This window comes from Euleptes europaea, chromosome 19 (genome assembly GCF_029931775.1).
Source record: "Euleptes europaea isolate rEulEur1 chromosome 19, rEulEur1.hap1, whole genome shotgun sequence".
In the NCBI taxonomy this organism is placed as follows: Eukaryota; Metazoa; Chordata; class Lepidosauria; order Squamata; family Sphaerodactylidae; genus Euleptes; species Euleptes europaea.
The window spans coordinates 15,166,824-15,188,321 of record NC_079330.1 but is presented as its reverse complement, the minus strand read 5'-3'; the positions used below and the strand labels follow the sequence as shown (position 1 = coordinate 15,188,321).

The 21,498-nt window shown below is 44.7% G+C and overlaps 1 protein-coding gene across 4 annotated transcripts in view; it reads right to left on the bottom strand.

The window, feature by feature from the left end:
• Positions 1-12,591: 12,591 nt before the first annotated feature.
• CAMTA1 (calmodulin binding transcription activator 1) overlaps positions 12,592-21,498 on the bottom strand; it is an 815,188-nt gene continuing 806,281 nt past the window's right edge. For 2 of the 4 annotated variants that reach the window (XM_056865059.1, XM_056865061.1), the window contains one exon: positions 12,592-13,691. In XM_056865059.1, coding sequence (XP_056721037.1) covers positions 13,659-13,691 — 33 coding nt within the window. In that variant the 3' untranslated portion in view covers positions 12,592-13,658. Of the gene's footprint in view, positions 13,692-18,055; positions 18,237-21,498 lie in introns of all 4 variants that reach the window. The other 2 variants (XM_056865058.1, XM_056865060.1) reach the window with 2 other exon arrangements.

Here is a 21,498-nt window from a genome sequence, read left to right as displayed (position 1 = left end):
AGCAATTTTTAATCACTCCCTGTGGGGTTCCATTCCAAACCCCTATCGTCTCTGGGAATCCAAGTCTACTTAAATACCATAGCCTGGTTTGCAAATGGGTTTTTTTGTTTGTTTGCCAGCTAGACAGCCCTTAAAACAGGCTGGGTATAATCCGTCAACTACCAAGCGACAGACCCTTGAAGAAATAAGAGCATGATCACTTTGGGAAACTGTAGTTGTCCACTGGAAAGAGAAAGTGAAAGTGGAAAGTGGTCCACTGGAAAGAGAAAGTGGTGTGCAACAAGTATATCACTGCTGCTAGTTGCAAGATACTTTAGTCCAGTTGCTCATGGATGCTTCGTCCATGAAGCAACAACATACACCTGGCCCTTGTAAGTCAATTGTTACGAGGGCCAGATAAGACATAAATATCACTTGGTTGGACCAGGTTATCCCTCGCCAGCCCAGATTGAGAGTGGGTGTGTGTGTGTGCCTCAGCTGAATTGCGGGCTGGATAAGAGCTCTCAAGGGGCTTGATTCAGTCCGTGGCTTTATGTTTGACACCCCTAACATACACCTTGTCAAGAATGTATACCATTTTGTGTGGAGATAACACTTGGGTCTGTTTGCTGCTAACTAGCTTTTCACCTGTAATAGACACTGAGATCTTCACACATGGCTGCATACAGATTTCTCCCTACCGCTTGCAGGGAAAGCAGCATATATAAGCAGCCCTCATTCTCTTAGGAATGTCAGGCAATTAAACTATTCAGCACCAAAGCAACCAGGAGCTAAAAGTCCCCAAAGGTCCACCAACAGAGCCAACCATCTGGGATTTTGACTTCATAGACTGCTTATGCTCATTCCTCAGTCCTGGCCTGTCAGTTCAGAGATACAGAAGTGGGACCAAAAATCCAGGGTTCCAGTTGCCCCATCTACCCTTTTAATCTATGCAGAATAAAATTTGAGGAAGGTATACCTGGACCTTTTAAAATAGTCAGATCCTCACAGATGAAGGCGAACTACAAGATGGTCTTTAATCAGAAGTGCTGTACAATCAAGCTTAACAGCCTTCACTTGTGCTAGTTTTTAATGCAAATCTCCCTCCCAATGGGATTTCTGTCAATGGCTAAATTCAGAATCTGGCAGTGTGGGAGATCAGAATCGACAAGTCATAGCTTGCAATCAGACAAGAGGCAGCAGCCAACTGTGGTTTGGCATGATATCTGAACTGACCTGCCATAGCTGTGGCCCTTACGCTGGTTCCAGACGCCAGGATAGGTACGAAAGACGCAAAGAGAAAGCAGGCAGCAGGCCAGCTTACCTACTGGCTACAACTGGAAGCTCAAACCAAAGTTTAAAACTAAAAACCAAACCAAGGTTTGTGTAGACCAGGGCTTCTTAAACTTTTTCCCTTTTCGCCCAAGAAATTTTTATGCGACCTTGGGTATATAGTTATATAAAATAGGTATACAAATCAAGCATTTACTGATGATAAATCATTCAGAAATTTATTTTAAAACAATTCTTTGGTATACATAAAATTTTACCATTTATTAAAGACGAAAGCAAAGTTGCATACTGTTGCCAATTTTTTTGCGACCCCCAAATTCAGACCCCACGTGGGATCGCAACCCACAGTTTAAGCAGCTTTGGCGTAGACCACGGATCAGTGTGATGACTGAACTGAGCAGGTATTTCAACAGTGGAGCAAATTTCAACAGGTCATTTCAACAGTGGCGCCGAAGGCAATCCCACCATCAGCCACACTGCCTCAAGGACCAAAACCACGCAGTATCTTTTATTAAGACCAACCCAAAAAATGACAACCTCGCGCAAGCTTCGAGTTCTCCCGAGCTCTTTGTGTGTGTGTGTGTGTGTAAAGTGCCGTCAAGTCGCAGCCGACTTATGGCGATCCCTTTTTGGGGTTTTCATGGCAAGAGACGAACAGAGGTGGTTTGCCAGTGCCTTCCTCTGCACAGCAACCCTGGCCTTCCTTGGAGGTCTCCCATCCAAATACTAACCAGGGCTGACCCTGCTTAGCTTCTGAGATCTGATGAGATCAGGCTAGCCTGGGCTGTCCATGTCAGGGCTGAGCTCTTTAGGGTTGGTGTAAAAAGAGAAGGGAGGGGAATATTCAAGGCCGCGCCCCTTTTAACACCCAGTCCCAGGAAGTGTTCTGGAGAACTCGAAAACTGGCAAAACAAAAAATGGGTTATTTTGGTTACCCTTAGGCCATTTGCGCACGGGAGGTTTTGCCTCGGATTTGCCGCTCTCCAGATGCACATTCCCCCCATCCAAATCGTCAAAACTCAAGAATAAGCCCCCCATACAGAGTTTTGAGAATTCAGATGGGGAAAATGTGCATCTAGAGAGCGGCAGATCCAAGGCAAAACCTCCCGTGCGCAGGCCATTTATCCATGGAAGGTTTTGCCTTGGATTCGCCACTGTTTAGATGCACTTTCCCCCCATCCATATTCTCAAAACTCAACAATAAGCCCCCGTGCAGAGTTTTGAGAATTCAGATGGGGGGAAATGTGCACCTAGAGAGTGGCAAATCCAATGCAAAACCTTCCATGGATAAATGGGCCTGGCCGAGCAAGGGCGCTGCTCCGCGGCCCGGAGCCTCTTATGCAGGGAGGAAAGCGGAAAAGAGCCGCCTAGGAGCGGGGAACGCGTCCCCCCGGCCCCCGACTCCTTCCCAGCCCCGGGCCGCGCGCAAAGCCAGGCGCCCTGCACCCCCCGACCGGACTCACATGGCGGCGGCGGCTGTGCTCCCACTCTCTTGCAAACAGGCGGAAACGGCTCCCTTCTTGCACTGGCCGGAGGGCTGGCGGGGCGGGGCTCCGGGAAGGGGACTTTGCGCCGCCAGGCGGCAGCAACCCTTGTGCGCCCTTAGCGGGGCGCTGGCGTCGGCGGGCCTGGGCTTCCGAGGAGGAGCCAAGGCGCGCGGGGTTGCAGGGGTTGCCGCCCTTGCATTCGCAGCGAGGTATTTAAGAGTTTGCAAAGGTTATCAAAAAAAAAAAAAAAAACTCTTCGCACTTTCGATGTATTCCCACCGATGTATTAAGAGTTTGCAAAGGTTATAAAAAAAAATACTCTTCGCACTTTCTATGTATTTACCGATGTATTAAGAGTTTGCAAAGGTTATAAAAAAAATACTGTTCGCACTTTCTGTGTATTCCCACCGATGTATTAAGAGTTTGCAAAGGTTATAAAAAAATACTGTTCGCACTTTCTATGCATTTACCGATGTATTAAGAGTTTGCAAAGGTTATAAAAAAGTACTGTTCGCACTTTCGGTGTATTTACCGATGTATTAAGAGTTATAAATGTTGCAAATGTTATCAAAAAAAATACTCTTTGCACTTTCTATGTATTTACCGATGTATTAAGAGTTTGCAAAGGTTATAAAAAAAATACTGTTCGCACTTTCTGTGTATTCCCACCAATGTATTAAGAGTTTGCAAAGGTTATAAAAAAGTACTGTTCGCACTTTCGGTGTATTTACCGATGTATTAAGAGTTATAAATGTTGCAAATGTTATCAAAAAAATACTGTTCGCACTTTCTATGTATTCCCAGCAATGTATTAAGAGTTTGAAAAGGTTATAAAAAATACTGTTCGCTGGGAATACATAGAAAGTGCGATGTATTAAGAGTTTGAAAAGGTTATAAAAAAAAAATACTGTTTGCACTTTCTATGTATTCCCAGCCGATGTATTAAGAGTTTGCAAAGGTTATAAAAAAATACTGTTCGCACTTTCTATGTATTCCCAGCAATGTATTAAGAGTTTGCAAAGGTTATAAAAAAATACTGTTCGCACTTTCTATGTATTCCCAGCAATGTATTAAGAGTTTGCAAATGTTAAAAAAAAAAATTCTGTTCGCACTTTCTATGTATTCCCACCGATGTATTAAGAGTTTGAAACGGTTATAAAAAATACTGTTTGCACTTTGTTTGGCCCCTTTAGCTGTGAAGACGTCTTCCAACCATTTATAAGCCGTGGTATCCAAAAAAACCTCTTAATCCGCTTAATACATCGCTGGGAATACAAAGTGCGGGTCGGAAACGCCGTCGCCCCCCACCCCTGGCCTGTGTTACTTCGTGCTACTGGAATAGTCGACCGGGGAGGAGTGCGGGGGGAGTTCCTTGTCCGTAGCAAGTTAGATAATCGAGAAGGGGCCTAGCCTGCCTTCCCACGCTAATCTGCTGCTATCGTTGGGACGTTTACTGTTAGGGTCTCTGCTACCACGTCGCTTTCCCAGCCTGAAGGGCAGTGAAATACAGGTGGTTTTAAAAGTTGCAACCGCAAAAAACAACAACACACCATACGAACAAAGACAGAAGTTATTTATTTATTTGCTTGTTATTTGCCGCCTTTGCGGAACTCAAGGTGGTTCACAAGAAACAGCGAAGCAGCAGAAACAGCTCTTGACAATTTCAGGAGACAAAAATGTTAAAAAGCCCCCCCCCCCAAACACAAAATTTAGTTTAAATCTAAGACCAATTTTTGCATGGTAATTAGCAGCGCGTTCCAGGCTGAATTGCCCCGCATATTTTTTTTTTTAGTTATTCACGCTGAACCGTCGTTCCGGAAGTGACAGCGAAGCCGGCGCAGACCAGCTTCGCATTACTAAAGAGGCCGTTTAACGCGACCTTTGGTGTTTGCTGCAAAGAATCTCCCTCAAGGAACAATGCAAAACTACAGAGGCGCGTTAGCTGTGCATATGCTAATAGCTATGCAAACAGGATCGAAGGAGCAGGCGAGTGGGGGGAGTGGAACTTCTTTTGCGTTGGGGCCGTGAAAAGGCATTTTTAAAGTCGCATTTTAAAAAAGAGCTTTGAGCGAGCATCAAAATTGACCATGCAAAAATGGTAGAGAAGCAAATCTTGAACTGGTGATTTTTGTGTGGGTATGGGTGTATTAACGTTTAGCAGCCATGCCAGCTGTCTGTGTGCAGGGACATTTTTTGTAAGTGGGGGCATTCCAACATGTGAGCCCCTTTCTGCTATTTGAAGTGGTCCAGGCAAGGACTATGTTGACCACTTTAATGAGACTAAAGCACTTCAAAATTCCGTTTAATTCAGTGGGCTTCAACTTCTCCCCTTACAAGCAATGGTTAGTAAAAGTGTTGCATCTGATTGGGTTGCCAACCTCCAGGTGTGGCCTTACAACTGATTTGCAGACAACAAAGATCAGTTGCCCTGGAGGAAATGGCACACTCTGGCAGGTGGATTCTATGGCATTATACCCTATCGAGGTCCCTTTCCTCCCCAAACTCCGCCCTCCCCAGGCTCCCCCCACCAAATCTCTAACCCAGAACTGGCAAACCCTAGGAGGCAAATGAAGAGCCTAAGAATTGCCTGGTTGGCTCAGACCAAAGATTCACCTTGTTCAGCAACCAGCATGGTGTGCACCGCTGTGGGTCTCATGGGGAGGAAAAGGAGGGCAAAAATATCCAAATAAAATAAACTCAGACCACACCAGTTTAATTTTGAACAGTAAAATGGGTCTGTGTACTAGGCATATGTGGCAAAGGTGCAAATCTCCTTGCTTAAAACAACGAAGCAGCATCTTTGACCTCATTGCTGTCATTAATGCGAGGGGCAAAAGAGTAACCGCAACAACGCACAGTTCTTTGCAATTCAGTCCTGAACATATCCCAGAGTGGGGCTTGAAACTTTGTTCAAAATCTGCCCCTGCCCATTTCCATTGAAATGGCACTCCTGCGTCACAGCTTGTCTGAACGTGGAGGTTTCATTTACATATCATAGTTGTTTCTCAATTGTTTCTCCATAGCTATCAGTCAAAGCTTCCCAGAACATCTCTCGTATGGATATGTGATAGAACAACTGCAGAGAGGGACAGCCTCCAAGGATGTGCCAAGGCCTGTGACTCTCCCAGAGAAAGGCTGGCTATAAACAAAGTAAGTAAATACATAAATCCTTTTCTAGATAGGTGGTTGTTTGTGCAAGAAATTTCACAGGTGAACCCTCTTATGACATGGAGAAAGCTTGGACATCGTAGTTTCTGCTTGTCGAGTCTCAGGAGCTCCGCCAGGAAAAAGGTGGCCACGCTGAACCCTGAGCAGAAGGCTTTCCATTTGCCCCTGAGGTCCATGGGACATCCTGGTGGGCTGCAGACCCTCAGCCCTCTGTCTAAAAATCACTGCTTTGAGGTACCCAATAAACGCCAAGGGCAACCTTTCTATGACCAGGGGGAACCTGTGTGATGTAGTAACTAGAGTGCTGGACTTGGACTGGGGGAGACCTTGGTTCAAATCCCTGCTCGCTATGAAATTTACTAGGCAACCTTAGAGCAGTCATTCTCTCAGCCTGGCCTACCCCGTAAGGTTGTTATGAAGATAAAATGGAAGAGGGGAGATCCAGGTATGCTGCCTTAGATGAACAGCAGGATAAAAATCTACCAAATAAAGGACTAGGCAGGCATGGGAATATGAAGCATTCAAAGGGGTCAGATTTTCAGCTATTTATATTGTTATTCCATCTATCTCTGGCAAAAGACTGTGTAAGGGCACTCCATTTGTGTGTGTGTGTGTGTGTGTGTGTGTGTGTGTGTGTATAAACCATCTTTCATGTGTCCTCATCCCTGACCTGGATGGCCCAAGATAGCCTGATCTTGTCAGATCTCGAAAGGTAAGCAGGGTCAGCCCTGGTTAGTACTTGGATGGGAGACCACCAAGGAATTCCACAGACGCTGTGCAGAAGCAGGCAATGGTAAGCCACGCCTGTTAGTCTCTTGCCTTTAATATCCCTATGAGGTTGCCATAGATTGGCTGTGACTTGATGGCACTTTACATACACAACGTGGCATCGCCGTTGCGCTGAAATCAGTGGCATTACTTCAGATGTTGTTTGAGTAGTCAGTGGCTTTACTACTTTTGGAATTATGCTTCACCCTAAAACTTTGATCTATGCTTCTGTTAAGGTGGAATGCTTATGTTTTAAGATCACGAATCAGCTTGCTAGCTCATTCCAGTTTGACAAATGTGACTTGCACCTCGATTTTGCAGATTGCTGTGATAGCTGGCATTGCAATCCTATGCCCTTGTTGATCTGTTTGTGTTTTAAAGTTTATTGTCATTTGCTCGGCAAATTAATTACTCTGTGCCCCTTAAGCTTTATTGAAGGGTATACATTTTTCAGTGCATGCATTATAAATTAATTACAATGATACATGCAGGCCTCTTCGTGCCAATCTTTATGGTGAATCCACTTAATGTGGTGACTGGGGCACAGCTGGTAGACTGGGGCACAGCTTCCAGCAGTTGGAAGATGCACAGGAAGGACAGCTAAGTGACCATGGACCAAAAAGAGTGGCAGTAGCAGTAGGGTGTGGTAGGTGGATTTAGAATTAAGCACCCATATAACCTTCCAATGGCACATAGAGGCGGCAAGTGCAGGTCACTGTGTTGGCTGCTCTCAGGCCTTGGCCGTTTCAGAAGAGATGGAGATCAAGGCAGGTTACCATGCCCTCCCTCCGAAACACCCTGAAATGGGTGATAAATGCACACCTTCTGCGGAAACCCTTGCAAACAAGCCAGCTCCAAGTGGGCTCACCTTCACTCTTTCTCGGGATTGAATCTGCACAATCAAGAGGGAAGACCTATGGCCAGACTTATTTCGGCTTCCCAATCAGTTTCCCGGTTTTTCAGGAACCCCACATGGCCCTGATTTGCTTCCTGAAGAATGCTGCAGCAGATGCATCATTTTGCAACAATTGGGAACAGAATACGTAGTTTAAGGGTGCAATCCTAAAGCCCTATGCTGGCATAATTCGGAGACACATGGGTATTCTGGTGTAGTGCCCCATTGGTGCCAAGCCGGTGCATATCCAATGTTGGCACGGTCCTGCTAGAGTAGTGGCCAAAAACATACTATGCGGGGTGTATGTGATGGGTGAAGGTTGGTATCTTAAGCCCCTTTAGCCTACACCCCCCTCCTTGTACCAGGATACCATGTTTGCAGAGACACTGGTGTTTGTTTAAACATACCCACTGAATTCAATTGGGGGCGGGGGGGGGGAGAAACCTGCTTTCCTTGCCCCCTGCCACACCTTACAGCCACTGCACAGCTAGGGACGCCCACTAACTCTGCAGCCGGTCACAGCTCTCCTAAACACTACATAAACCCCTGCCAGGAGACATCCATCTCAGATGACCAGACAGGCAGCACAGAATTACATTTCTCTGGCCTTATGTCTGGCATATTTAGAACATGCTTGCACACAGAAATGGGGGTGGGGGGGCTTTGATCATGGGAACTCTAGAGAAAGGGCACTTAGCACAAGAGCCAAGGAGGAAAACAAATAGTTTCAGCGTATTGCTGACACTGCTCTTCTCTTATTGTGTGATATAAACACCGACCTAGACCTTCCATTCCTCCACCTGGGGATGCAAATATGATAGACCTCACATAGATAAGGGAGGGGTCACCTGCCTTAAGCATATCCATGAGCAGCAACATGGATCTCCTGTGTATTGGTTCAACAACCTCCCATAGGCGCTAGAAAGTCCTCTCACACAGGGAGCTGAGGGTAACATGCATAGTGTTCCCCCCATTTTTGTACTTCCTAAAAGTTTGCAGGTTTGCCTATGATTGTTTGTGGCGGTTGCCTGCATTAAGAGCTGATGCTCTAACACTGGTGTCGCGAGAATTTTTGTATTGAACATTAGTTCATATTAAATATATTACCGTAGTTTATATTAAATGAGTTTGGGTTAAAAAAATAACCACATGCATACCTTAATATTATAACCTATACTCACGCAAAACCTGGCTAAGGCTTTCAGAAAGCACCCCTTTAGCTGACTTTTCCATTGGGTTCCTGACCTTAGAAAGTAACCGGAGATTTGCATTGCTAGCAGTTAATCACTCAAAGCACATCAGATGCCCCAAATTTATGTTTATAACACTAAGGTCATTAAAACAGACAACAAATTATCTGTACATTCACTAGTTCAATGCCACAGGCGGCACTGTTGTGTCCTGACCCTTTCACCCAACCCAAATGGACTTTACTTAACAGTTTTAATTTATTCTAGGAGAGCTTTATTCCTAAGTAGCTGTGGGTTCAGCAGCTCACAGAATCTTAAATCCACATTTACAGCGCTGATTCTAGGAACGTTTAGAAGTAGGCCTTGAAACATGGGGCAGTAATGGTAATGGTAGCAGCAATGGTAAAGGAAGAACTACCCTGAAGGACAGGAATCTGGGGGTGGGGCCAGTAAGGACTGCTGTTGCAGGTTTAGGGGGAACAGCAACTGCCGAAAGAATAGGCGGAAAGGACATTGGGCTCATGGGTGTATAGCTAGTTAGCGTGGCTGCAAAAGTACTGTGGGCATTTTTGCCCACAAGGCTTAACGGGGGCTCTCGCTTCAATCACTGTGCGATGCAAACATAAAACCTACACTGGCCAGAATGCTAACTTGCATTACAAATGCCCTGTCATGCCCCTCTGCACATACAACGATGAGATTACCAAAAGCCGCATACAGAGGGGTTCAAAGGAGGTTCCAACCTTGTGTGGAAACCCTCCCGAGATTTCTTGAGAAAAACCTCTGGATCACTGAGAGGAATTAAGGAATGGCCGTGGATTTTTGAAAGATACTACTGAGAAATTTCTCACTGGTCAGAGACTGCTTCTGCACAGCTGTTGCGCCCCCTCTCCAAAGCCTAGCTTCTGCTGCACCCGTTTTTGTCCCCCCCCCCCAACACCAGTATTAAATGACTGAATGGGATGAACAGTGTTAGGCTGCAGACATTGGGCCAATAGGATACAGTACCACTTTGCCTGGCCTACTGCCCTCTCAAAAGTACCGGCATCTTCATCTTCCATCTTGAAAACATGCCTGATGGATGCTAGAAAGAAAACCTGCCAGTATTATTGCCATCCATGCAGTATTGTTGACCAGGCTACACCTGAGCCCTGTGCTTGTCAACCCACCCCATAGTTACACGGCTGCCTTGTGGATAACAATAGGGGAGATCATATATATATTTTAAAAAAACACACACTTCAAATGGGGAAATTTTCTTCATTTTTAATTTACAGCAGAAAGAATATAAAGCATTCAGAAAACATTTTCCATATTTTAAGGGCAATTCAAAACATTTTGCATGGTTCCAGCAGCTGAGTTCTTCAACAGATCCATTGATTCAGTGATGCTTTTACATGCAGTTACAAAAATAAAACTTACAAAAGAGACATCTATACTAGTTTGACATGCAAGTCTTGGGGGACCCCCCCTCCCCTCTGTTTGGGCGCCAACTACTCTGTGGAACTGCCATGAAGCGTGCAACCATGGAGGGGGTTCATGTTATATTCTTTATTTCGTTCACACAGTATGGTTTGTTTCTCACAGGTGATGTCACACAAAGGAGCAATTCCAGGTTTTTTTGGGGAGACACAAAAGGAGGCTGGGCCCTGCTGCTTGGGAAGCCCCATTATCTAGGGTGCCCGCCTGGGTTTTTCCCTGTAGCCAACCAAGTCCCACAACGAAGGTAAGGGCAGGCAGAAATACTGGATACTAATTTGGGGAAGTGGTTTTAAGCTGAATGTGCCAGAGGTCACCGGTGTGGCAAAAAGTCACAGCCCCAATTCAGCAAGGCGTTTTGGCACATGTCAAACTTTAAGCACACAGGTGGGACCCCTGAGCTCTCCGTGAAACTGGGGGAGGGAGTATGGCCGCGATCCTCAAGCTGCCTTGCAGGCACAAGCTGCGTCCTTTTGCCGTGGGACTTGCTCCGGCACAGCACACTGAGGGTCAGACTGCCAGCGGGTCGATGCACCACCAAACCTGTGGATCTGGAAGGGCTAACGGTGAAAACACTTCAGTGTAGCTCTGAATCTGAAACCCCTTGGGAGAAACGGAAATGGGACTGAAATTTTCCACTGGGGTCATTACTCTTGTTAGGTTTTTGTTTTAAAAAAAAAGCAATGGTCTCTGCTCATAACATTACTACAAAAGAAGACGGAAAGCGTACCATTGTCAAAGGTCAGTTCTGTCAGAGTATTCCAAAGGACTTCCTTGCAGATTCTCGTTCCCGCGTATGGAATACTTCTTGTGCAAGGGCCTTGTTCAATAAAATCCTTGTGTGGTTCGAGGCTGCCTCTGCCCACAGCACGGGAGCCAAATTCCTTTGGCATCTTTCTTTTTATTGAATCAGGCCAGACAGCAGCAATTAACAAATGTACAGAGTTCTGAGAACAAGCTTCAGCACACATAACGGTTATTTTTTTTTTTTCCAATCCTGGCAGTGAAAGGAAGGTAATTAAAAGAGATACAATTATGATAGAAAAGGCACCAAGAGCACTGACCCCAGGTTGGGTTTTTTGCCACTTTTGTGTTTTAAATTTTTTTTTTTTAAAAGACACCAGTTTAAAAGCTTCGCAGAATTGTGAGTATTTTTAGGCTTCACAACAAGCCTTTTGAGCAAGACTAAACATTTCACCTGATGGCTGGGGTCAAGCAAGAGTGAGTGTTCGTACATCAAGCATCTAAAAAGGTAAGATCTATCAACCCACTTGGAACATTAGCAAGAGACACGTGGGGGGGGGGGAGGCAGCGTCCACCTCTGACCTCAGCTACATCAAGTCAAAAGCCAAAATACTTCAGGCAGAGTACGGATTGAAAATCAGGCTCTGCCCCCTCCCCGTGGTCTACATTTCACATTAGCTTCAATATTGAAACAGCTAATTTAAAACGGATTTCTTTGGCTCCTCTCTATGTGGAAATAGCAATATACCATGACACCCCTACAAACCTGTTTGCATCTTTTAATTTTTTTATTTTTTAAATTTTTGTGCAATTTTTTTTTTAGTACATTGTCTGACTTCCAGTAGGAAATATGGACATGTGAAACATTTTTCTACTTTAATACTATTTTCTTTTTATGTTCTTTTTTTTTTTTTAGTTTATGTTCATTCTAAGTGTTCTTTATTGGAGTGTGTGTATGGTGTTAAGCTAGATACAATTTTGTATTCTTATGATTATCTGCTTTGCAAAATAACTTAATTTTTTTTCTTAAGCAATATTAGCATTCACTTTACTTGGCACCATTGGCAAAAAAGGAGAAATAAAAAAAAATAAAAATAAAAAATAACCAAGAAGATTAAAATAAAAATTAAATAAACTCCTGGTAGCCAAAATCAAATGTAAACATATCCTTTTAAAAAGTAATGTTACTTTGCCTTTTTCCTAAGTCTAAATACATTAGCTCTTTTGTTTTTGCAGTTTTAGTCATGCTTTAGCAAAATGTTCTTCTAAAGAACATTTAAAATAAAGTTTCTTATAGTGAAATAAAGTTTTTTGTTTCATTTTACAGACCATAGCCTCTAATGCTTTGCTTTTTTCATTTCTTGTTTTCCTTGAATTCATGCACATCTGTTTTAGTATATACAATATGTACAAACAATACATCCACACTCTGCTTTCATTCAGACAAAACTATACAAATAATCAAATTTATCTTGCCAAGTTATTGACCCTTTGTGAATAAAATATTTAGCAATTAATCAATATATTCCCTTTCAAATATTTCCCATTTCCATTTTTACCTTCTCGCTATATACAGAAACTGCCTAAATTTTCTTTTCTTTTGATGAAATAGCCAAAACAAGAAATTTACTGGCCGGAATGCAGCACCACACTGCCCCCCTTTAGGTGGTATAAATGTCCAGTCAGCTTATTTGCACATGACTTTTCGGTCACACAAGAGGTCTGCAGGTTACGAAAATGCTTTACAAATCATTGTTAAGTAAATAAGTAAAAATCTCGCGTGAAGTAAGGCCAGAAAATAAAGTGCCTAATATGAGAAGTGCATGGCAGTTGATATTCTTGAAGGCCCTAGAGAGGAAGAAGAAGAAAAAAAAAAGACACCAAGAAAAGGAACTTTTTGCTTGAGCTGCTCACCCATTCTCTCCCCACCCCCACCCCCCTGCAAATACCCGTTTGCCTTAAAAACACCGACAGCTTTCAGGGAAAACTCCCACAGGATGTATTTAAAACCGGCAGATCTAAAAAGTTGCATTAGAGTGTGTTGTAAAGAGAGATTCAGATGAAGAACAGAAAGACAGACGTGCAAGAAAATGGAGAAGGGGATGGACGCAAGCAAGACGGAAGGTGATCAAAGCCTCTCCATGGAGAATCCCAACGTTTCTGGATCTTGGAGGTGAGCGGCAGGAGCAGGAATAGCATTCTTGGGTTGTGGGTTTTTGCCTTTTTTTTTTTTTTGGTATACTATTTGTACAGTTCCACACGTTTTTGTTTTGTTTTAATACAGCCCTATACGAAAAGGATAATTAATTGCTTCTTTTTTTTTCCTTTTCTTTTTTTTTTGAGCGGAACGAAGCAACTCATGAAAACTCCTTCTGGTGTCACCTTGCCCCCCCTCCCCCCCATGATCCAACCAAAGATTTGAGTTCCGAGATGTCTTGCTGAACAAATTAAAAGTTGTCCATGAAAGTGCAAATGTAATGACTAAACATTACTGTTAAAATCCTGCAGCCGATAACCTCGGCCCTGCAGTCAGTTTCTTTTTTTTTATAATTAAATCATTTTGTAATTGTTGTTGCATGTTTCTGCTAAAAACAGAAAATGAAAACAGTCTGAAAAGCAATGTCACATTGCTACGGGATGCTGCCGTCTCTCTCTTCAGGTTCCTTGGCCTTTCTCAATTCTTTCACTCTGAAAAGACAAAGCAGGGGCGTGTGAGGTTTCTCTTTCACAGTTCTCTCGCCGAGAAAGACATTCTTCATTTTGGTATCATTTTGTTTTTGCAAAATATATCAGTCTTTAAAAAAGTCCACTCAGCACTTAAGAATAAACAATACCACCACATTACGCTACAAAAGGTCCCTGGAAGTAACTTCCAAATGTCAGTGGAAAGAAGTCCAAAACAGCTTAATTCATTCTGTACTGCTTGGTTCAGACCAGATTTGCACAACTTGTGGCCCGTGATGCCAAACACTGCCCACCGAACATGTACAGCTCGAGAACTCACATCGCTTTGCTGCCATCGTGGATCTGCATTAATGGGGTTGATGTGTATGTGTCTGAGGGACAACGAGCAACCCACCCAGAAGGCAATAGTTTGGCCTAGTGGGCAGATCTACGTTGTGTTTTGTTTTTGGTCAAGTTACTTCTCAAAAAAAATAAAAAAGAGCAGGTCCTTTAGGAAGGGTGTAAAAACAACAACAAAAAGATCCTAAACCAATACTGTGAATAACAAATATGTACTAAAAAAAACCATACCATTATACAAAAATGTTCCAATTGTAACAGCAAAGACCCACATATAGCCCCCGAGTTTTTGTACCTGGGAAACTCATGATGTACTTTGTTATTTACTATTCGTTTGCATATACAGATCTGCGTTATTACATATTGAACACGTAGATTTTCTAGAACACATATTTGTTATTCACCATACTGATCAAGGGTCCTTTGGCTTTGTTACCCAAAAGTTAACAGGCTTTGGAGTCAAATGGATATCATCCATCACCATTCAGAATTAGCATCAGGAAAACGCTTTGCTGAGATGGTGGTTTGGGAACAAGGCTGATGGAAGAAAAACAGGCAGGTATGCACAGCATGGAAGAAATGGCTCTTTACAATTTATTTCTGATGCACCACCTGAAGTCTTCCCATCAAGCACTGTTTCTTTGCTGCTTTGCACCTTATCCAAGAAGGCTTCATATGTTACCGCAGAAGCACAGGAATTGCTCCCTTTCTTCCTATGCTTCTGCAGTACTACTGGGAAGCCTGGAAGCAGGTGGACAAGGAATCCCTGGGCAATGCAGGCCAGTCTTTGTATTCACACCACTTTCTCCTCAAGGTAGGTGAAGAAGCTTTCTGTGAGACTGTGTAGACAGGAGGCTCCTGCATACAAAACTTATTTCTGGGTGCATTCAGGCATCCTGCTTAAAAATAATTCATTGGATCAGCCCCAAAGCATTCTTTGCATGGTGAGCACTCACAGGAGACTTAACGGGGCAACCATAAACAATTTTACATGCTTTTAAGTCCCTTGAAATCAATGGGTTTAGAAGGCATAAGTCTGTTTAGGACTGCACCTTAAAAGACCATCCAGTAAGTTTCAGGTCACTAAGCGTGTCATATGTCAAATGACATCATCACACCAATAACAAAGTGAGTTGTTCTCTCCGAGCATTACAACCCTTAGCAGTGTTATGCCCTTCTAAATCTACTGCATTCAGTGGGCTTAGAACGGTGTAACTCTGATTAGGATTGCATTCCTTAACCCCCCGCTTATTGGTCTTTATAGGCATTGACTCAAATGGCATACAGACTGGTGCTTTGACCAATGCATAAACGAGTAAGTACCTTTCCTGTCTGCTGGATGAAGACTTGTATCACTAAAAATTGTCTTTTATGCTAACAGAATACTCATGAGAAAGACTTTCCACACAGCTTCATTGTTAAGATCCACCCTTGCCCCAGCTATGACCCTGGAAACAGTACCTAACACACAGTTGAGGCAATACAGATGTTAAGTAAAAGGAGTAGCAACGCATGTGAGGCATGCTCTTCCATGCAATGCTCACATTTCCCTTTGGGCATCCGTTTACTGCGTAGAAAATCCACCTGTCATGGATCTCTCATTGAGAACATGCATGATTTGTTAAAGCTGGCGGTCCCTTTGCTGGCACATGCCAAGTCATGCAAAGTCCATGATATCAGAGCACTTTTGCTGGGGGGGAAATGCAAGTCATGCTTTGCTAGCATCATATGTCATCCGCATGCAATCTCTGTACTGGTGCAGACTGGTTGCCCTCATTTGGGAAAACGCATGCCAATTCCTGCAACATTCCACATTTGCACGAGTACAGATGGTATCCGTAGACTTACACAACACCTTTCTCGGGCCCTAAACTGTGACCCCCCCCCTTTCAACCAAAAGTCATATTGTTGATTCGCTTATACACCAAGGGTCAAACACTCAGCTAGCCTCATTGCTTAATGAAGATGTTGTAGAGTTTGACATATCGACTAGCCTTGTTGCAGTTCTCAGATAAAAACTCTTTTAAGATTCCAGAGTTGGTGTAATTCCTGATGCCACCTGCCCGCATTTCACAGGTGTGCAGAGATGGGCTTTCAGAAGAGTCCAGCTTCTGGACCTTAGGATCCAGCAATGGAGAGTCACACAGGCAGCTGATGCAGATCAGAGCACTCACCACATCCTCACCGAATTTAAAGGCCACATTTGATATGCATGGGATCCATATCCCCACCTGAGCCTGTAGGTACACAGACAAAGTGTTGCTTGAGCTGTATCAGGGCCTTCGAGTTGGGGCGGGGGGGGACGGGACAATTCCAATTTCGTTGAGTGCCTGTTTCAAATACTGGTTTGTTAAAAACAATGCTGTGTGTGTTAAGTGCCATCAAATCACAGCCAACTTGTGGCAACCGCAGCAATGGGCTTTCGAGGCAAGTGGGAAGCAGAGGTGGTTTGCCACTGCCTTCCTCTGCAAAGCCTTCCTTGGTGGTCTCCCAGGTACTGACCCTGCTTAGCTTCCAGGATCTGAGGTGATTGGGCTACACCATGCCACCTTAAACTACTGTCCTTTCTGTGACTATTAGTAAAGCTGCAGGTATAGTGAAAAGGCTGAGAACACATCCTTCACCTCTTGTTTGTCTTAAAAGGATAATGCAGAGATCCGTCTCCTGCATTTCACAAAAGACGTTTGCAATTATTGCCAGTTAGAACATGTCTCCCCGTCAGCACTCTAGAGGGTGTGAGGAGTGTTCCCTGTCAGTAGGAAGCAAGCTATTTGAATCTATGGCTCTTTGTTGCTGAAAGGGTGCGTGAGATTAGAATTGGAGGAAACACTTCAAAACAGTCAGGACCTTTAAAGGAATCTGGGACTCTGGAACACTCCTTGGGCGAAAACACATGGGAGGTTTGCCTTGGATTTGCCACTCTCTAGATGCACATTTTCCCCATCTGAATTCTCAGAACTCTGCATGGGGGCTTATTTTTGAGTTTTGAGAATCTGACTGGGGGAAATGTGCATTTAGAGAGTGGCAAATCCAAGGCAAAACCTCCCATGCGTTTTTGCCCCTTCATTTGTGTTTCTTCCCTTCAGGTTAATAGAAATCTCACAAGATTGAATAGGGCAATTGCCTCGCACCCCCTTCCCCTAAGGCGCATCTGCATTCCATGCTCCTGGAAGGCAGTGAGCATGCTCAGTCTTCGTGAGGGTGTTTTAGCTTGTTCCTTCCCCCCCCCCTTGCCCACTACAGAAGAAGAGTTGGTTTTTATATGCCGACTTTCTCTACCACTTAAGGCAGACTCAAACCGGCTTACAAGCATCTTCCCCTCCCCACCACAGACACCCTGTGAGGTAGGTGAGGCTGAGAGAGCCCAGCTGGCTTCATGTGTAGGAGCGGGGAAACCAATCCAGTTCACCAGATTAGCCTCCGCTGCTCATGTGGAGGAGTGGGGAATCAAACCGGGTTCTCCAGGTCAGAGTCCACCGCTCCAAACCACTGCTCTTAACCACTACACCACGCTGGCTCTCCCAGCATACAGAAATCCCTCACCTTGTCTGGGGCTGGCCCTGTTTCACTGATGTACTGCTAGATACTGGACCACTTAGTTCAATATTATTTTAAATAAAATAAAGGAGAGAATGAATGCCACCCTGCCTTGTAAAGGTTCCACCCAACCAAAACAAGCACGGGAGTTTCTTTGCCAATTCAAAACACTGCAAAGTGGCCTTACATGTTGAAGCAATGGAATAAGCAAAAGCCCTGAAAAGCCAGCGGCAGCCTCTCCCCAGTTGTTCCCCCACCCAGCTTCAGCTGAGAATTTAGTGAGCAAATGAGTTTGGTCTAGCTAGAGAAAAAAAAGAGTTTAAAGGGAGGACAATGGCTGTGTGAGTAGAAGCACGCTGCAAAGCTGTCTTGTTCAAAACGCCCAGCCAAAGAAATGCTGGATGAAACTGACAGCAGAATCCGCCGGTCAGAAAAAAGACAGGGATGAGGGTGAAGGTCGAGGCTCAGGGCAGAGCTTCGTAAGCAGTTACCTGTTGCTCTTAGAGCAGAAATGGCCCGTGGGTAATTTAGGAAATGGGGGCTCTTTCCTCTTTCCAGATCTCTCATTTGGGTTGCAAAACAGAAAGAGAAAGGGGCCCAATAAGAGAGACACCCCAGAGCATGCGGCCTGCAACTTAACACACAGACTTGTGCTTCGAAAGCATTCAGCTCCTGAAAGAGGCAAATGGAACAACATTACTTTGGAAACTTTTGTGGCAGCCCCCTCAGCACACACGACACCATCATGTGTTATTATTTTCTCTCCATGCCAGGTTTCATCGTAACTGCCAGCTGCAGGGTTGTGGTGTCATCTCGAGTCCTGGACCTTCTGGGAGCTGATCTGCAGCCCCCCGTGCCCAGAGCAACCATTTCTTTCTTGGTGAAAATGGAGGCCTCGGAGGCCCCCCGCAGCTTCCCCAGGCTCCCTCCACCCATCCCCAAGCATTGCATGCCCAGGCAATGAACCAACTCAATTTCACGGCTCTTCCAGTGCTTTCCTTATTCCATGGCCTTTTCAGGCTTCCTCCCTTGTTCCTCAGCCCCACCACCCACTCCTCACTCCTGCTTGGACAGCTCTCTCAGAATCAGCCTGGACTTGTCTTCTTGGCTATGAATTCATCTCCCTCCTCTTCAAGGCCGTCTCATTTGGGACTCTCTCCCAAGAGCTGCTTTCCTATCATCACAAGCCTTGATCCTCAGAGAGACCCTCTAAAGCCTGACAGCCTTAAAAAAACAAAAAAAAACAAGAGAAAGCCTAACAACCCTCCCATCGTGGAAGAGGTACAGTAGTTGGCCTTGGGTTTTCAGAAGACAACAAAAATTCTGTGATGTTCGACAACGTCGCAGCCATACTTACCACAGTGCGGAGTGCCTGGCCATACCTCAAATCGTTCTACATTACCTCTAATGATGATGCTAGGAGTGGGATTGTTTCAGGGTGCAGCACATTTTTCCGTTCTGCACCAGAAAGCCATAGAGAACCTCTGTGGGAAGCACAGCTCCCAAAGGACTACACTTCACACGCGTATAGAAAGTCAAAAATGCAGATATAGCAAAACCCGCCGAATTCAAACCACCCTGGCTTGGCAATTGTCACATGTTTTTCTGCACGGAACTAGAAAGCAGCCATAGCCTCTGATGGACAAGGGGCAGCTAGCTACACTGCCACACAACTGAACACAGACCTTTTCTCAGACAAGCAAGGCCAAAAATCTGTAATCCTTCCCACACTGCTAGAAATGCTCAGCACAATTATGTGTTTGCTAGGGATATGCGTACAACCTTTCCCAATTTTTGCTTCATTTTAGTTTTTAAAACGTTTATTTTTCCCTTTAGTATTATTATATGAGTTTCCAGTTTCCATCAGCTTCCATGAGAAACCAATTTTCACTTGTAACACCCCCCCGCTTGAGATAAAATTCTCAGGGAACGTACCCTTCGTTCAAAGGATCCTCCCCTGCCAAATTTCAGAAGGACTGGAGCCTGGGTTGTAGTTTTACATGCAATTAAAATTCTCACTTGCAGAGCAGGCACAGGGAGGCATTTGGCAACCCAAGACAACAGGTGCCACACAGGTTTCACAGTTTGTGCCTAATTTTAAACAACAATGGAACATGCATGCAAGGAACAGCGGCGACACCATGCCCCTCCGGCAATTTCTCTTAATGAAGTCTGGCGCTTGGATTAAGTTCTCCTAACTTGGCGGTGATCCTGGAAGGATGCTGGGCTGGGAGCAAAATGTTTAAAAATTCCCCCTAAACATTTTATTCATCTGTAACGCATTGTTTTAAAAGGCCTGTACAGGTACACATAGTTGTGCACAGCTTGCTAGGAGGCTTTGGGGATCCTGTTGCAAATCCCACACCTTCCATTAGCTTCCACCGGGCATGCTTCGCAAACCTAGGCCTAAGGCGGCATTCACTCCCTCCTGAAGCTGATAAGCTTAGCCAACAAGAAACTGATGGGGCACACAAGGGTGTCCTCAGTGGGGCAAACAGGGCCATTTCAGGTCTGGAAAACGGGGAAAACATCAAGAAAAGCACAAAACAAACAAAATAAAGATTCAGAACAGGCAGCTAAATGGCTGAAATTTTTAAGTCCCAAGGTTTTTCAAAAGAGGCAACACATTTGAGGAGAACCAGAATGGTTTTTACTCTCCAAAAATGTTCCTGAAACGCCTGAAGCAGAACTGACACACTTGGTAAAGAAGGTATGCAACCGCTGATCATTTTGCTCAGCACACAAGGTCAGTCAGTTCTCTGTCCAAGCGACCAAAGTGAGCCTCTCAGGCACTGGCAGCATGGTTGGGGCCAGTGGTGAGGGAAAAATTAATGGCCGTGTTAGTCATTAGTTAGTCATGTTAGTCATCACTTCCAGGATCTGTACAGTGGCCAGCTAGATCTGCATCCAGTACCTGGTCAAACACCCCCATCCCCAAAGCATCTGTTTGCGGACGTATCAACATTTTCACAGATCAGTGTTGCTCCCCATCCAAGAACTTGAGAAGAAAAAAAAAGGCTGCCCGCCTCTTCTTTAGCAACAAAGTGAGATACAGAACATTCTCCTTCCCGTTACGTGAGCATCCTTGGCCAGTCCAAATAGCCCCATCAGGGTAACATCAGCAATGGGAATGATGCAAAAAATCCCTACTGCGGAGTACGTTACCCTTACTGTAACCTCTGCAATGGTTTGGATTTATTAAAGGCCCTTCCACACTACAAACCTGCATCTCTTTTAGACCAGGTAAACTGTTTTAGCTTCCCCCAAGGAACCCTAGGCGTTGCAGCACAGGGCCCCGAGTGCATGCAAGCCACACGTGCTTGCAAATTCCCCACTGAGAACTCAATTCACAGGCATGCAGGGCCTGGTCTGGATTGGGACTCTGGCATGCAAGGAGAAGGAGCTTCAGCCCCCTCTGTACCATTTTCTCAATTTCATATGGCCCTGGGGGGATGGTATTTGCCCCACTTGGGGCTCCACGTCTACTGATGGGGTTCATAAAAGTTTCACCAACAGGACAAAATACCACTCCCTAGGGTGGTTGAGAGTCAGGAAAACGGTGCAAGGGAAGGCATAAGCATCTCCCTGCCTCACTCACCTGGAACTGAGTTCCTGCTAGGGAACCTGAAATCACATGCCTGAATGATAGTCCTTATGACAGAAACAGACCCAACCTGAATGTGTAGTTAGGGGACGGCGCTGAGAAAATCTCCCCTCTCTAGTATCCGACCCCAGAACTCTACCTCTCAAGTTCTCTGGGCAGACAGAAAAGCTTTAAGTCTGCAGTACAGACATGCACTGAAAGTACAGTCAAATATACAAATGTGCTTATCCTAACACAACTAGCTGACTTATTCCAGAAAAACATGGTCTCGGATATCTCTGCAATACTTCTATAACTTGCCAGGGGTTTTCTTTGCTATTAAGCCAATGG